The following is an 18,452-nucleotide window of genomic DNA, read 5'->3' on the forward strand; positions in this document are numbered from 1 at the left end:
GGGCCTTTAAAAGTCTGTCCAAAATCCCCCCAAATGAGAACCACGTTTTAAGTAGATGTTTGTATTTAATTACCCTCTGTGGTCAGCTGCAGAATACAACATTGCTGGTGGTTTCTGTCTGTTCTGTGTTCTCCTCTGGGAAGGAAATACGGGGTTTGCTCTGCATTTTGTAGACTGCTTCGCATAATGAGGCACTGGTCCCTGACTGGGACTTTTGTTTGGTTCAGCACGAGTAAAGCAATACCCTGCTACACTTTCTTAGATAAAGCAAGGCATGCAGGCAGCATCGAAGTGCTCTCAGCCTTCGTCACCAGAGACAGCAATGATCGTATTCAGCAGCGCTGTTCACAGAGAGATTAAACTGAGGCTGGATGGAGAGAAGCTGTGTTGATAACCTGAAATAGATTCCGAGGGTGAATTACTGCTTGGCTGTTGTCCTCACCTCCTCAGCTCTGCGACTGGTGTGCCAAAGAACATTTTAAGATAACTTTGCTCTGTTTGCTGCTTGCATTGTCTAGCTGTTGAACGCTCTTCAGATACACAAGGGATAATCTCTGGATTTTGCTCAACAAGGATCGCTTTGTGCGAAGTTTAAAACAGGTTGTTGTATAGGGGCTGCTCTTGCTGAACCTTTTAGCTGTGACTGCTTCCAGGGGCCGTAAGTGGCTGCACAAGTAAATGATCGAAAATGGATGAAGCCTTGGGTGATATGGTTTAGTGTGAGGTGTCTCTGCCCATGGCAGGGGAGTTGGAACTGGATGATCTTAAGGTCCTTTCCAACCCTAACTATTCTATGATCATTGCAGCCAAGAAGTATTTCCTCGTTTTCATTGGAAAAGGCCCTGGTTGCACTGACCAGCCCAGTGCTAACTGGAGAGATGCACGTCAAACACTGCGATTAGAGAACGGGTGCGAAACCGCAGGCACCACTTATTTAACTAATTGCTGCCTCCACAGAGAAGACCTTCAGCCGCCTGCGGCCCGACCAGCACACCCGGAGCCAGGCCGGGGCTGACACCGCGCACCTTTAAAGCTTTAAATCGCTCCTGGTTGAGCGGCCCAGGCTCCCCCAAGCGCCTCGCTGCTCGCCGCCGTCCGCGACCGTCTCCCAGAGCAGCTTCCGGCCTCCGGAGCCATCGCTGTTCCTCCGGAGCGCGCTGAGGGAAAGGCCTGAGGGGACGAGGAGGCGGCGGCGGCTGCGCGGCCCCGAGGAGCGGCTGCGGAGGGGCCGGTTCCTTGGGAGGAAAGCCGGGCGGGGCGGGGGGCAGACCTGCGGCACCCCGCGAGCACCCGCTCCCACCCTGGCCTGGAGCTCGGGCTTTTCCAGGCCGCTCCGGAGGGAGGGGCGGAGGCTGTCATGGCGGAGGCGGGCAGAGCCGGGGCCTGCCGCCCCGTGCCCCCCCGGCCGCCGGCGGGCCGAGGCTGCGCCGTCCAGGTGGTACGTGTCAGGCGGGCGGGCTGGGGCTGAGGGGAGCCGGGCGGGCAGCACGGGGCTGAGGAGCAATAAAGAGCTGAGCCCGGCTCCCCACGGTGCTCGCCGTGGAGGTGTGGGTGTAGCGGCTGCTCGGAGCAGGACAGCAGTGGGGTTCGTGGCTCAGCCTCGGCTATGTGCTGCCTGGCCTTGCACAGTGACGGGCCGGCGTTATTGCTCCCTGTAACAATATTTGGGGTTTTTCTTAATTATTATTATTCTTCCACATTTATACACATGCAACTGTTGTGGTTTGGCAGTGATTTCTGTTTAGTGAGCCAGCCATCTGCAAAGCAAAGCCATACAGATCAATAGGCAAGTAATAATGATGGACAACTTCACAGAGTCTCACATTCTAAAGGCAGGTCAAAGTTTGTGGCCTGGAAAGTCTCCCTGGGTTTGTTTAAAGTACCCCACATAGGAGATGTGGCAGAACTAGTGTGCTTCTGCCAGCAGCCAAGAGTTTCTAAATGGTTTGGAATAACGACTCATATGAAAACTCCGTTTAAAACTAACGGTTTCTGACTAATCTGACATCTTAAGCAGTGTGAAAGTGATTTTTAAAACAGGTTTTCCACACTCGGATGTGGAAGTGGGTGTCTGTTAGACCTGAAATTTATGGAAAGTGAAAGTAAGAGTTGTTCATGTTAGTGAAGGATGCTGGTGGTAATGCCAGCAACAAGAGAGTTCTTGGACTCAAAACGTTCAAGGCCATGGTTTCTGACACTGGTTTTTAAAACCTCACTTTTTTCTACTTCTATGTTGTGGTTGGTGTATTGGTTTTCAGTGGCCTAGCTGAGGGAGGAAGAGCGGGGTTTTCTTGGTGAATACATTTGTAGAAGGAAAGGGGTTGATCTGCCTTTAAGCCATTTCACGGGCTGCCATCTTTGCCATATATCAAAATCCATTTTGCAGCAAAGCCAGGAATCGTCATCTTCAGCTAAGTGATGGCAAAACAACGTTACTAAAAAGATCCCAAATTGCTTCAGGTCTCACTCTAGAATATCAGAAGTTCAGGGAGAACCAGGCAGTGTCACAATGCTCAAAACCAAATCATGGTTCTGTGTATTAACTGTTGGGCTTGGCTTACAGGCCATGAGGATGTTCCTCTGTTGGATCCCACTATGAATTGTTCTCTGCTAGTAAAAGGACAATTCTGACTCAGTTGATATTCCAGTGACAAAATACATTAGTTGTTTGCAATTTGTGTCCCTGTGTTCACTCAAAAGTTACTTTGAAGGAGCTTTCTGCATATTTTTGTAGTTCACTATTATAGTACCAGTTTTCAAATATATGAAAGGCTGCTGCAAAGAGAACTAGAATAATAATCTGTGCAGAGACCTGGAAGTGATAGTTGGCAAAAATTGCAGCAAAATTACTTCAGCCATTGGGGAAATGGTATGCCAGGTCTCCTTTATACCTGCTTTTAGAGATTGCCTTAGCAAGGCTGGTGATTCTGGCCCTGAAGATGTTTGTCAGCTTTAGTTGATCATGTTTTGGGACAGAAGTAGAGACTGTCTCTTGAGTTTATTGCCAGCACATTGAGGGTTTTTTGAGATGAATCCGTAAGTGCAACAATGCCCTGGTTCATGCTTTTGCCTCGTTAAATGAACCAAGGAGGCTGAAGTGTTCTGATACAGTCACCTGATGATCAAGGCCAGCTTATGAATGCCTAGTTCAGGACAAGTACCAGCTGCAAATTTTAGGTTTCATGCTAATCTATTATGGGTTTTTATGCTAAGTTCTCAGTACCTTAGTGCCATGAGGTATTTGTGGGTGATTTTATATGTGCTACCATTAAAGTTTTGTTTTCAGTTCAAACTAGACTGAGGTCCAAACATTATTGTGGTGTTTTGCCCTGCTGTCCTGACTTAAACCAGGAGCTCATTATGGGGAAATAAACCAAAGAAGTTCCAGTTCTGTAGTTTTCAAGATAATATCGAGCTGATTTGTGATTGAATAGTTACAGTTTTACAGAGTTAATTAAAAAACAAATAAGCAAATAATTACTTTTTCTGGATGTGAAAATGTGGCTAGTTTATATTGTCACTGGAAGACTTGGGGAACCCTTTTCTTTCTGAATGAATATGTTAGATTAATTAGTATAAATGTATAGAGTTGTATTTTCAACAAAGACCTAAAGGATATTAAAATGCAGAGTCAGTGGAATATATTGGTTTAGAATCTCATATTTTTGCTTGTTCTTTTAGTCTCAAAGTTCTGAATTTTTTTTTATCTGCATGTTGGAATTATTTGGTAATCAATTTCATATTTTTATTTCTCCTTCTTCTACTTATTTATCTCTCCAAAACAGAAGTCAAAGACCTGTTTTGCTTAAAATTTTAGACAGGTTACCTTTTACTTCTTTTAAATGCCCCTTTGGCCTCCTGCGGCATCCTGCTGAAAATCAGGATGTTCATTCATTTTAGGCAATGATAATTTTAATTTTGCTATGGAATGTTCTCAAGTTTCTTCTTTGTGAGTCATTGTCCCATACATCATACTGCTGTAGAAAAACAAAAGCATGCTCCTGAGTGTCCACAAAATCTGCCTGCTCATGTATGGTTTGCCTTTGTTTGCACAGTGTACGTGTACTCACATGTCACTAAATCTTGATTAATTAAATTTCAGTATTCTTCTAACATTTTTTTTAAGATTCTCACATACAGTCGGAACTAATCCTGTTTCTTCAACTTGCGTGCCTATGGTTGTATCACATGATGAGATGAAGTTCTATATCTAGGAACTTCTTAAAATGCCCAGTAAGACTTTTTACAAGTTACTTGGGTTCTTTGCCTTAAGTTTCCCATCTAGAAGAGATCTTAGCAGGTACGGGTTTGGCCTTTCCCTTTACAAACATAGCCAGTATGTTTATTTTTGAGATACTGAAAGAATTTGGGGGCAGTTGTTGGCTTTTGGGGGAGCTGATTAGAGCACTGGTCAGTAACTGAACAGAAAAATCCCTCATCTCTGGTTTCTAACCAGTTTTAAAATACTTCAGATAGGTTTTCATGCTTTGCATGTGTGTGGCTGAACCAGTAGAGGCTGTAACAGGAAAGCCTGAAGTTGAAATTGTAGACTATGGAAGTATGGCAAACAGCATCTTCTAATGTGCTTAATAGCAGTTTTAAATAGAATCGTTTTTAAAAACATGGTTAGAGCCCAAGGGTACAGGCTGCATATATGAGCATCTCCTATTAAGTAGTGAGCTTAAAGTGTCCTAAGAAATACAGGAATACTAGGAATAGGTTAGTGTGGTGTTACAGATGTTTTGTTAGTGTTTTTTGCTTCAGTAGTCTCTTTTATTTCCTTGGAGATCTACCAACAGCCATTTTAGAGCTCAAAAAAAGAAAAAGATAGCTTGATAGAGAAAAAGGTCAATCATATATATAGAATTAAAAGAAAGTATCTTTGCCTACTTTTTATTTTTAAATGCATTTTTTGTGAAAGTTAGTTTCAGAAAGATCTGTCACTTCCCCTTTTTAATGAATATTCTTATGCTGTAAGTAAACAAAAATAGTGCTTACTGACATACACTGAAATTTTTGTTTCTTTTCTTGTAGTCTGTCATTGTGCCTGTTCACAATAGTGAATGCTGGTTAGATGAATGCTTGAAGTCAGTTTGGGAACAAGATTTTAAAGAAACCATGGAGCTGTCAGTTTTTAATGATGCCAGTGAGGTATGTTTCTGACCTTATCTAAGATATTGCCCAAGTAAATACTGTCTCTGACAGGAATCTTTGGTTTGGACTGTGTTTGGTTCACAATACACTTAAAATAGCTGCAGTCTATGTCATCATTTTTCTAGGATGGTTCAGCTGAAATAATTGAAAAATGGAAGATGAAGTTGGAAGATGCTGGTGTTCCAGTAATTGTTGGTAGCAATGATTCATCTGAACCTCGAGGCGGTACGTAGCTTAATAGTGATATTTTTGGAGGATCAGCTTCTTATCCCAGGCATCTTGTATTTTTCAGTTTGAAAAGTGTCTTTGTAGCCACTTGCATTGCAATGTTAAAAAAACAACCCACAGTGTGTTCCAGAGCTCTCTGTTCAAAACCTCATTCCAGATTAGAATTTGGCCCTGTTGGTTTTGGTTCTGCAGGATCTGTTTATATGTCCAGGAAAGAAGAACTTGGCTTAACACTCATGTGCTACTCTGCAAAAGAATTTTGTTTAGTTGTAGTATACACAGTGGTGTTAACACTTACAGTTTTACTTTGGCTTTCTGAGATCTGAGTCATCTTCAGGAGATGGGGTTTAAGAAAATAGAAACCTAAAATTTCTTACAGAAAGATTAAAAAAATAAATGCAGAATAGACACTGAACTAGAACAAAACACATTTTTACTATCTCTTCTGATGATCAGATCAAAACAGAGGTTTCAGAAAAGGTTTGATGTAAGCTAAAAGCTCTCACTAAACTCCTACCTATTTAGACAAAGAGCTAAACCAGTATGTTTAGTGAGCTACAGAAAAGGTGTATGATGTGATTCCCTGTCAATTTACATGCTAATATGAATTACATTTACCCCCTGGAGGAGATAACAAACAAATCTCTCTAGGAGTTCTTCTTTTGCTTGTTTTGGTTATGTTAAGGTTTGGGGTTTTTTTAGCAGATAAGCTTGCTTAACTGTAAAATAGAAATAAAACATACTGCTCTTTGACGAACCTAGTGTTAAATGGCACTGAAGTTGGAAGATCACGTCTGTGTTCCAGAGGAGAACAGCAGGACAAACCAAGCAGAACAGGGTGTACACATTGTGTATAGGAGTTGTATATCTAATCATTCTGAATTACTGTGGGAGTAGACAGGTAGGAATTGATAGAAAATTGGTTCCAAATGTGTGTCTTTCCAGTTACTTCACTTAAAAGGCACACTTTGGAAACACTGTAATGCAAAGTCTGGTCAGTTTCTGTTTTGTTTTTTGTTTGTTTTTTTTTTTTTTTTAACAAAATACCCCTTTTGTAACAGAAAGAAACCCAGGATTATTACAGCTAGCCCAAAATGATCTTTTTACGAAAAAGCCCAGTTCTTTTTCAGAAGGTTTAATTTTCATCCGATGTTGAAACATGTAGAAAAATTGGTATTTGTGCACTAAATTAATCTGCACCTTGGTACAGGCCCCTGGCTTTATTTACTGTCATTTCTTTTGACTATAGACTTATTTAAATCTGGTTTTTAAATAGTTGTCAGACCTAGCAATACTGAACTAATACAGCATAACTGTTACTATAAATATTTGTAGTATTTTAATATTTCTAGCATGAACTGGTGTTGTTTTGACAGTGTAACTTGCAATATTAGCATTATTGAGCTGCTGATGACAAAAGACAGACAAGGTTAGTAGAGGGAATTTTTCTCTTTTGGACAACAGATAAAGCTGGAGTTAAGCAACGTCAAGAATTCCTTGTATTTCTGGAAATATATCTATCTTCTTGCACCCCCTCTCCAGCTATTGGATGATCAGTCTCTTACAAGATTGTACAACTCTTAGTAGTTGACAATCTAGAAGCTAGGTAGGATGCAATTGTATATAAACTGGTTTTTAGTTTGCAAGAACATGTAAGTGCAACATTTTGGCAGTAATTCATGCTAGAATTCTGAAGTCAGTTCACCTTTGCACTTTAGGAAGCTGAACCTAAAACTGAGTTGTGAACTATAAGGAGCATATTGTGCCATTAGGAATATATCAGGTTATTTTTGGTTTTAACTTGCATTTGTTAGTGTTGGGATAGCTGAAACCTGAACAAATGTTTAATAAATTGGGGGGGGGGGGGAGGGGAGGATGCAGCTGTGGGCATTGTTTTAAATAATAGCATGAAATGCAGAGTTCTTGTAAAAAAACCAAAATAAAACAAAAAAAAAACAACAAACCCAAGCTTATTCATGTGGAAGTCACTCTCAGGTCACCATTAAAATGAGGACATCTTTTCTTCACGGTTGTTACATCTTAGGAGCAGGTTACTTGAAATCCATAGTATTTGTTTGCTTTCAGTGATTTACTTTTATTATGTTAAGGACTAGTTACAACTGTAAGGAGTCTTTCCTTTAAAAGAAGATGCTTTAGTACAGAAACAATGTACTAGTCAGGCTTCACATCTTCAACTATTTACACAAGATTAGGATTTATTTCTGATTCTTTTCTAGCATGTAAAAGAAAGGGGGGGAACCTAGAAAAAAAGAAAGGGTCACTTGCCTAAAAAAAGGAAACCTTTTTCTTTCCAAGAGTGAGGAATGTTAATATCTCACTGAGGCTTAAGTTTTTACGGCTGTAACCATGGTAACAGGCTCTTTTCACCAAGTAAGCAGGCCTTACAAAACTCAGAGACCTGGCACAAACGTTGCATTTTGTTCAGCAAAGTAATATGAAGGAAATTTTTTTCCTCATGCCAAGCATAGGATTTGTTGTGCTGAAACCAGTTTTAATATCTAGTTTCTTCCATGGGGAGTTACATCTCCCTTGCTAATAACTTTTAAAATATGTGTGTTTTCTTCTCTCCCCCTTAAAAAAAATGGCTGATATAGTAAAAGCTTCAGGATGATTTCTGCCTCAATGTTAGAAAGAAATATATTCCAACTTTTTTTCATAACAAATCATAAAGATTTCAGTATTTTATGTAAAGTGGTTTATTTTAAAAAGAGATCTGAAATATTTCAGAACATTCATTAAGTAATATAATTGTCATCTTGTAGTTGCCTTTAGCTGCCTTCTCTTTTTTCCTGCTGATTCCTAGTTCTTCATTATTTTCTGCTGAAGGTTGTTGAAATATTGGGGTATACTAATGACAGCATTGAAATACAAGTACAAGCTGCTTTACAGCTGGTAATGATGTGTGAGAGTAGTGATTTCATTGATGTTGGGCATATTTAGCTCTGTTCTGTTCTTCTACCTCTTGCTTTTGTAGGGACCTCCATGGTGTTGGGGTTTTGCTTGTTTGGCGTGTCCAGACCTGCTCACTTTCATCAGTTGTTTCTCACTAAAACTGCTCATGCCAGGTTTCAGCTCTGCTGTTGTGGTAGCTACTGACTTTGCCAGCTGCTTTTTTACTGCCAATCGGAAAGTGAAAGAGAGTAACTGTATATGTGAGATTAGATATTCATATGTGTCTGAAAAGGTAATATACTGTAAGATAGTAAGCCTGAGAAATCCATGATTATACAAAGTTAAGGTAAGGATTCAAATACTCAAAATAGGTACAAAAAGAATAGCACAATTATGAGGAGGAGCTTTCATTTGTAGTGTTCTGTTGGTAGTTGACATAATGTTCCTTTGAGGCAGTAAGAAATGGAGTCATAAGGCTTTTTCTGTACTTGGACAACTCAGCAAAATAGCCAAGGAACATGTGCATTAAAACTAAGTGAACCTTTGAGCCCGCTTAAATTTGTTTCCTGAGTAAACTTAAATCTGTATCTCATAAAAAGATTGGAGAATTACAGAATTCTGCTTTTTTCAAATGCAAAAGCAGGAACTTTAGGGACAGTATGATTTAAAATTATCCTGCTTCACTTCATGGTGAGATTTTCTGGCTTTATGATTCCAGTTTTTCCATTAAAGAATAAAAACCCTACAGTATTGCATATCTTCACCTCATTTGGTTTGCATGTCAGGGCAATCTTTTGCTGTATTCCCTTGACCGGGTTCCATAAATACTTTAAATGAAGCCTAATGTTGCATATTATGACCAAGTGGAATTCATATAGCACTTTTCAGAATAACTCTGGATATATGTGGTCTTTTCTTGTAATGCTGCCTGGGAGAATTCGAAGACCAGCATGTTCTTGGGTAAACCTTGTCTACATGCAGAAATATTCCCAGATAAAGCAACCTTGCAGATGAACTCAGTTTAACACTGAAATACATCTTCTTGATGGCTGCTGCAGTCCCATCCTTACCCTCAGCTGTGTATTGCTGCTCTGCCCCCCCCCCCCTTCTTTAGTTCTCCCCTGTCATTAGTTTGACCTGCCAGTGATGTCACCAGCTTCAGAAATTAAGCTGACAAAAAGTTTTCTTTCAGTTCAACTTCCTGAAGTGGCTTGGTAAAAGATTCAACAAGTGTCGGGGGTCAAAACAAAAAGACCCTGGTTACCAGTGTTGACATTTGTCTGCATCTGTAATTAAGTGTCTTTGACAGATGGTATAATATGTAGTATTAAATAAGCCAGGTTTGTGCTCATTGGTTATGTATTCTTCTGCTTTGGTTCCCCTCTGCATTACCTGTGCCATTACACTAAAGGCACAGGAAGTTTTTTGCATTTACATACTTTATATTTAACTAGCATAGTGGAACGGAACAGAACAGAACTTCCCTGATGGGTAGAACAGGTTGTTTAGCAAGCTCTTGTTCTTCCTTTTCTGTCTTAAGATTTGTTATTATTTGTTAGAACTGAAGAGATGAATGTATATACAGCCAGGGGTTTTCAGCATCTGCTCTTTGCAAGGGGGGTGTGCTAGGTGACCATTAGGTGTTTCTTCCAACCAAAACCGTTCTGTGACTATATGATCATAGAATAGTTAGGGTTGGAAAGGACCTTAAGATCATCCAGTTCCAACCCTCCTGCCATGGGCAGGGACACCTCAAACTAAACCATCTCACCCAAGGCTCTGTCCAGCCTGGCCTTGAACACTGCCAGGGATGGAGCATTTACAACTTCCTTGGGCAACCCATTCCAGTGCCTCACCACCCTAACAGTAAAGAATTTCTTCCTTCTATCCAATCTAAACTTCCCCTGTTTCAGTTTTAACTCATTACCACTTGTCCTGTCACTACAGTCCTTAATGAAGAGTCCCTCTCCAGCATCCTTGTAGGCCCCCTTCAGATACTGGAAGGCTACTATGAGGTCTCCATATGGCCTTCCTTTCTCCAGGCTGAACAGCCCCAATTTTCTCAGCCTGTCTCCATATGGGAGGTGCTCCAGTCCCTGATCATCCTTGTGGCCTCCTCTGGACTTGTCCCAACAGTTCCATGTCCTTTTTATGTTGAGGACACCAGAACTGCACACAATGCTCCAGGTGAGGTCTCACGAGAGTAGAGTAGAGGGGCAGGATCACCTCCTTCGACCTTCTGGTCACGTTCCTTTTGCTGCAGCCCAGGATACAGTTGGCTTTCTGGGCTGCGAGCGCACATTAAAGCCGGCTCATATTCATTCTGTCATCAATCAACACCCCCAAATCCTTCTCCACAGGGCTGCTCTGTGATCTGAGGTACTGAATGTGAAACCGAGGTAGCTGACTCTTCAAGATACATATTGCAGATTGTATTGTTCTACTACTAGCAAGAATAGCCTAAATTTACTTGGTGGTAGAATTATAACACATGGAACTGATAAACACTCAGAGAAGATGACTGAAATAGGCACACTGATTAACTATTTACAAATGACCTTGCTTTAAATACGGAAAAAATGTGTACTTTCCCTGATCCTGATTTTCGTATTTCCTTTCATGCATTCTGATGGTAGCAAGATTTAAAGAAAATACAACAATAAAACCTGCCATATAATTTTATCTTTGTTTTCTCAACAGTTGGATTTGCTAAAAATCAAGCAGTAATTCAGAGCTCAGGAACCTATCTCTGCTTTCTGGATTCAGTAAGTGCGTTTTGTCTAACTTAGTTTTGTCAATAAAACTCCTTTGGTTTAGTGTAATTGTTGGTTTGCTTCAAAGACAAACTGTTGAAAGATGTTGGGGTGTTAAACATGTTGGTTACCATTTATAGCTGTAAAGTTGTCTTCCAACCTCTGTAGCAAGCCTGCAGTCTCACACTGTTCCTTGATCCTATTGGATTTCACAAGCTGGTGTAAGCAGGGTTGGTATATAGATGTTTTCAGGATTTTTCTTTCCCCCATTCCTCAGAAAAATCATTTTGATGAGCAGCTAAGAGCTGATCTGCTGGTTTGTGGGTGCAAAATATGAGAGGTCCCAGCTTCCATCTTGGGATTTCTTTTTTTTAACTCTCTTTATTGGATAACTCTCTTTATTGGATAACTGTCTGACTTTCTGCAGCCTAATATGCAGTGAAGGGTTTCACAACTGCGTAGCTGATCTGAGGAGTTGTGCCATGTGGCTGGGATCGAGCAGGTAGAGCAGGACCTTAAAGGCCCACTTGATCTCGTGTAATTTCACCTGAAGATTGAATCTTCCCTCTGAATTGGAACTGAACTATAGTTTAGTGTAGTACTAGGATGAATTGGCTGCTGAAAGTGTAGGTTTTCAGGTAGGAGTCAGCTTAATGTTATGATTGTGCTTAGTAGAAAGTGTCACAAGAGCAGGGATGTAAACTTAACAACCTTAAAACCACACAGGTTTTAATTTGGGTAATCTTTCAGTTTGCAACTCCATTTGTTGTATCAGCTAGATAGAAGGATGTTTTTTGTTCTGTGTTTAAAGTCTTGTGAATTAATCAGTGTACTGTTGCAAGACATGGTTAAGTGCTGGTATGTTTCTTCTGATCCAAGGCAATGCAGGAGAAATTTCTTGTCTTATTTAAGAAATTAAGTTTTACAGGTGGCTTTGCTGGCCTTTATTCTTGCTTTTATTAATTTATCACCGTATTTAGCAACACAGTGTGCCTTTTAAAATGAGTTTATCTGAATTTATCATGGCTTCCCTTTACCAGTTTGTTGGTTTGAGGTGTTTGTTTACTTTGCAGAGTGTATTTCATGCAAATCTTTGTGTGTAAGTTCATGGAGGGTGAAGCTTTGAAATGCATGTGAGTATATATTGAACAGGACATATGCAAATTAATAGTGTCTGAAAAGGCCAGTTTCTCATACATACATACAAAAAAAATGTATTTCATACTCAGCACTGAGCATCAGTGTCTGCTTCATAAACAAATTATTTTGAGGAAGTATGAACAGAAAATGTGCTGCTCTGTTTCTGATCACCTGACTCAGCAGATTTTGAAAGAGTGGAGGGCATCAGAAATTATGACATGAAGTAACTGGAGTGATCCCAGTTTGGTTGAGATGAATGAACTTGGGATCCATTTTTTTTTCTTTACTTCATTGCTGACTGAAGTGAGCTGAGGCCATGTATGAGTGAGACATTAACCTACTAATCTCTTGTCCTATGGAGATTTATATCTTCTATCTCAAATCTGTAATATACTGAGGTGAATTTTGGATTAGTCTTTCTTTTCAATCTTGGCAGTTGTACTTGTCTGTAAATCACAAGCAGTAAGCTAGTGATACGTAGTGATAGGACAAGAGGTGATGGATTTGAAGTTAAATAGGGGAAGTTCAGGTTAGATATAAGGAAGTTGTTTACTGTGAGGGTGGTGTGGCACTGGAACAGGCTGCCCAAGGAAGTGGTATATGCTTCATTCCTGGCAGTGTTCAAGGCCACAGAGGACAGAGCCTTGGGTGACCTGGTTTAAGGCGAGGCATCCCTGTTTATGGCAGGGGGTTGGAACTTAGATAATCTTAAGGTCATTTCCAACCCAAACCATTCTGTGATTCTGTGAAACTAGAATATCAAATTGTTTAGATGAAATTTTTGTAGGGTTCCCTTCAGATTTCTTCATTTGTTATTATGCATACTTATGGTATGCATATGGTATACTTATGGTATTATGGTATATTTATGGTATTATACATAATACCATAAACACCTTGGAGTGTTTATACAGTATGTATCTTCATGCTTCTGTATTGTTTCTCTTTGCTGGCTGTGCAGGATAAGGAAACATTACGGAAACAAATTAGAACTCTTAAGGAATGTAAAAGTGATGACTCTGGATTTCTGCAATTTTCTCATTGTAATCTATAATATAATCAAGACATACTCAAAGTGATTTGAGAATTTTATGACTTATAGTGTGGATAAGCTTGGAAGAAGTTACCAAGATTTTCTGTTCTACCCATTTCTATTCTTGCTATAGAGCAAGATGCTTTGAAATAGAAGGCATTCTGAATTATTAGAAGCCTAATCTGGGATACAAAAGCAATATCAAGTGATTGCTGTTACTTAAACCTATTTTCTGCTGTTTTTACTCGTGACTACTGCTTTTTGCTGAAAACATCAGAGGAAATAAAATGAATGTGGAAACTGCTGCAAGTCTAAAAATTGCTCAATATTTTGGCCGTAGTTAGTAACTGTTGTGTGATAATAGCTGAAACACAGATGTTGCCAGCTGTTTAAGAACTCCACTTCTACATGCCACCTACCTTCATTTCAGTCACCAATCCAGTATCAAGCTCTCTAGGAAGGAATGTTGATATCAGCCTTCTGGAATGTGCTGCAGTAATGCCAGGGAATTGACCTTCAGAAGTGCAGCCGTAATCTCAGGTTTGCTATAGGTTGAATTGGAGCGAAATGGGGCTGGGTCAGTAGTTTGCATACGTTTCATATAGGTGGAGAAATACAGTGGGGCTCCTTGTGCATTCCTTTGGGTGAAATGAATGTAGGAGCGTATTTGGGAGCATCTTTGGAACTACTGGCTCCAGAGAGACTGTTTTGCTTGCCATTCCAGCTGGAGGCAAGCTGCTTGTGTTATGTCTCTCAACACAGATTTGTGAGGACAACAAATTGAGAAGAAATGTGGAAAAAAAGGTTACAGAGCTCAGAACTGTCAGAATTTGATCAGCCTATTCTAGTATGAAGTGGCAGCTGTTTGACTAACAGCTATTGTGGAGGGGTTTTTGCTGTGGTTGTTCTTGCAGATTTCACCTCTAAGCTATTGAGGCATTTTTCCCACAGGGGAAAACAAGTTGGAAAATTGAAGATACTTAACAAATTGTTCATGTTTAACATAGTCTCAGAAAATCCTGGTCATACAACAATAGAATGAATGAATTATGCAAATACATTTCACTGTTAGCTTTGCTCTCCAAGTTCTCTGGGGTTATGACTGTAACTACTACATGCATTGTGTTGTAACCTTAGTTTTTCAGTTATCTGGGGTTGTTACCAGCTTTGTTACAGTAACTTACCCAACTATAGCACAGCAAAAATTAATTTTTCTGCTTTGAACTGCTATTTTTGTTGACATTCACTTAAACATGCCCATACTTGTATGAAACTGTATTTTATTAAAAAGGAACATGCTTTCATTTCACCCTAGTAAGCTGTGTAATTTCCCATTATTTCAGGTATAATGAATGTGTTGTTGGAGGTTTCCTGCCTGGTGAGGAAGAAATATCAAAATGTGTCCTTTTTTGACCTGCAATATTTCAAACCCAGTCATAGTCCCTTGAGTCTTTGACACGCTTTTAGCCTTTTGAAAGGCTCTGTTGGCAGACTATCGCTGCTTCTGAGGTTCTGAGCCAGTTCAAAGATGTGACTCTACACCATGTTGCCACAGTGTCATTGCTTGCTAATAGCTGAAAATGACAGAGGGAAACAGTGAAGGTTTATTCCTCAGAAGCAATGGGGGACCACCAGAATCGGTATTCCCATATTTGAATTGGCAGCTGCTGACCTGTGCCTTTCCGTTTGGGAGATTTGCCTGTATGATTTAAGCTGGGAATGTTAATTCTAAATTGCTGTGAAATTGCATGCTTTTCTTGAGTTTCAATTTCAAAACTCCTTCATTGAGGGGGTATTCATTAAGGTGGTTGGACCTTAGCTAGCCAGACTTGGTAGATGTTGCAGAGACTCCAGCCTTCAAGCTACCTTTCAGTTATAATCACAGCTGCTTGTTTTTACAGTGTCTGTAACTTGCTGGTTTTGGAAAGAAGGATTTATTGTTGGTTGCCGTTATACATTACTCTACAGGCATTAATAAACTTGAATTATTCTTCATTTCTAAGGTTTCTACTGATGGAAGGTACTACTCATTCAGGAGCCTAAGAACATTGTGTATATACTGTCCTGTAGACTTCTTGTTGCCATGCTCAGGATAAGAAAGGTGCTCAGTGAAATCAGTTTCTTAAACTTAGAAGTGATTTCTTTGTTGTCCCCTTCTTTCTCAATTTAATCCAGGAGTAGAAACAAAAATATCATAATCTTTCCTCTGGTCTTGCAAGTACTAACAGATAGCAGAATGTGTTCTGCTCAGGTGTCTTGTGTGTGGCCATTAGAGTGCACAGTTTGATTGTGTTCAATAGTGAGGGGCTTCTTTAAAAACCTGCCTTCTAGAAAAGTGCATAGTATTGGTGTTTTTACTTTGGTAGTGCTGTTGATGGGTCAGTTCTTGGAGGTCTGAGGCCTTTTCCTTCCTAGTTCAAGGAATTGAACTGAACAATAGAATAGAAAGATTTCCCCTTTAGTCTGAGCAGGTGCAGGGTAAATGAATGACCATTTGGTGGATTGAAACACTTTAGAGATGCCATATTGTTTCTCAGCAAGTCAGACATTCCTTCTGGTGTTGCTACAGGTTGTATTTTATGTATATCTGCAGTGGAAAGATGGTGCTGCTATTGTGGGGATGGAGTTTGTCAGCTCTCTTTGTGTGCATGTGTGTGTGGGTTTTTTGAACAGCCAAATACGAAGGAATTTGGAAAGCATGTGGTGCAGAGTGTGTAATGTGAGCTTAAGAATGCATTTCAGTGCTGAGCTATAATTAGTGTGTTGTTTTATATTAACTTGTCTTTGGTTTTAAAAAGTAGATGTGTACAGTACTTTGAGTTGTATGTTTTATTTTACTTTCTGATATGCAAACCCCCAACTTTTAAGGGGAAATCATGAAGTTGTTACTGTGGAGTTCAGTGTGGTCCAGGCAGCCTGGTTGAAGAGGCCAGTGAATGCCTGTCATTTGGATTTACCCCAATTGATTTAAGAAACACATCCTGAAATAGCACCAGCTTTGAATAATATTCTTAAGCTCAGTCTGTTGCTTTAATTTTCTTCTACTATACAGATGAGTAAAGTGAAACAAAACAATTAGCTCAGTATAAACTGTGTTTTTATAAAGAATGGTGCCTCTGCTTGGAAGGAAGACAACCCAGCTGATAGTTGTGTAACTAGCTTTTTGATTTGGCAGCATCTGTAAGTGGTGAGGAACTTGACAGGAGCAAGCCAGCTTTCTCCAGAAGGGATATAGCTGATAGGAGCCCAAGCAGGCAGAATGCCTGTCAGACTGAAAGGTGATGGGGATCACGGCCCCCCACTGGCAGAAACACATCTGGGCTTGTTTAGAAATCCCTGCTGGCTTCATGTGAAATAAAGTCCTTTTTATTCTCCCATCTTTCAGCACATTGTTTTCCTATTCAGAATGGACACTGGAGAACAGGAAACATGTTTGTAATCAACAAAATTCCTACAAATTCTGGGTCATTTTAAGTGCCTAAAATAGGTTTCTATTTGTGTTGCTTTATTTCTTGCTGGTTACCTGTTTGGCCTCATTTGCACTGTATGGGTGCCTGTACATATCTAGATGACAGTAAACCCAGCTATTACCTGAAATTTTCTTCATATTTTCTACTAAATTTGGTGGGTGGGAACACAAGAAAATGGATTTACTTACTCTTATTTAGCCTTGTTATTGAAGTATATGCTTAGTGAAGGCATGCGTTTATCTAGGGTTTATTTTAAATCTGCTCGTTTGTCCATTCTTTCAGGGGGGGGGAATCTCTCTTCATCCTGTCTGCCTTGTGTCTGCTAGGAGACAACCATTAGAGACTTCATGTTAAAAGAGAAAACTGAATTCCAGTGGAAACTTCTGTTCCTTAAAAGTATATATTTAGTGTTAGCCTTGTCTTCCCTGCTTACACATAGGAGACAGAAACAAACTGAATATACTTTCCTTTTTGATACAGCAGCTGCATTCAGACACCTACTTTCTTTTTGTCTGACAGGACATAAGTGAAAAATAATTTGGAAAGTGTTTGTCTTGTTACTAAGGTTTGTTCTTGGTTTTAAACCAAAAAAGATGATCAAAGTCTGTTTAGTTCAGAAACCAATACGGTTGCTGAGTTCAATATCATAAATACAACAGTTTTGGTAGAACATTTATGATTACCTAATGTGCAGCTGGACAAACTATTTTAACATCTTAGTTGTCTAATACTATGGTTGCTTAAACTCTCATGCCTACCAATGGCTTATAAAGTTGAAACATTTTTTAAAGTGCTCTTATGTTATGGCACGATCATTTTGGTTTTATTCATTAGAATTCAATCTGGTTTCTTAAACACTGGTCTAGAATACAGCCACATTCCTTCAGTTGTTTCTGTAAAAATATATGCAGTTTTCCACTTCCTGGCTCCCTGCCCAGTCATCACTCACAGAATCACAGAGTGGTTTGGGTGGGAAGGGACCTGTGGAGTGCTGAAGCTGGATTTTGCAGTTACCTTTCTTTTAGAGTTGCCCAGCCTCAGTCTAAAAAAACAAATGGGTGATGTGACTCAGTTTTGACTGGGATGTGATGTGTATTTTGTGCTGTTCTTCCTCATCACCTAACTGCTTTGTTATTTTATTTGGTATTATGTCTTAAATTACTATTTTATTTCCCCCTTCCCTCCTTTCTTTCTCCCATGACCCTGGAAAGTATCACAGAACTATGAGCAGGGCGTCATATGTGTAAAACTGCTAATAAAAAGAAGACAAAATTCTTTCGAAAGGTCATTCAGGGTAAGAGTTCATAGAGTTTTTCAGCATTAGAGAACAAAGATGTATTAATACAAAAAAGGCATTTTGGAGTTTTTATGGTCATAATGCCCCCTCTTTGGCTGGATTTTACAAAGTACTGATGATCTTGGTGATAGCCTAAGCCCCAAATCTGTAGTGTAGACGTGTTAGTTTTGCCAATAGCATAAAAATAACGCAGTGTTTTGTTAGGGGGAACTAGACCTTTCCTGTCAACTTGTCTGCTTATGAAAACATAACACTGACCAGTTTGGTGAATAGGAGATTTGAATTTGGTTTGAATACTTTCCATGCTGTTCTAACCTTTTTAAATGAAGTAGATTATTCTTCATCCTTGTGAATGTCTTGAGTTCTGTTAAAGTTATCTCTGTTGTGCAGCATCATAAACTGAGGAATCTTTTAGTACAAGAGCATATGTTGTATATTGTAAGAGATAATAGTAACATTGTTCT

The 18,452-nt window shown here is 39.7% G+C and overlaps 1 protein-coding gene across 1 annotated transcript in view; it reads left to right on the forward strand.

Moving 5' to 3' along the window:
• Window positions 1–1,335: 1,335 nt before the first annotated feature.
• The window catches only part of B3GNTL1 (UDP-GlcNAc:betaGal beta-1,3-N-acetylglucosaminyltransferase like 1), a 118,409-nt gene continuing 101,292 nt past the window's right edge, over window positions 1,336–18,452 (forward strand). The window contains exons 1-4 of the mRNA XM_034067412.1: window positions 1,336–1,438; window positions 5,035–5,151; window positions 5,280–5,379; window positions 10,996–11,060. Of these exons, the coding sequence (XP_033923303.1) occupies window positions 1,358–1,438; window positions 5,035–5,151; window positions 5,280–5,379; window positions 10,996–11,060 (363 nt within the window). The 5' untranslated portion in view covers window positions 1,336–1,357. The remainder of the gene's footprint in view (window positions 1,439–5,034; window positions 5,152–5,279; window positions 5,380–10,995; window positions 11,061–18,452) is intronic.

This window comes from Melopsittacus undulatus, chromosome 11 (assembly GCF_012275295.1).
Source record: "Melopsittacus undulatus isolate bMelUnd1 chromosome 11, bMelUnd1.mat.Z, whole genome shotgun sequence".
Lineage (NCBI taxonomy): Eukaryota > Metazoa > Chordata > Aves > Psittaciformes > Psittaculidae > Melopsittacus > Melopsittacus undulatus.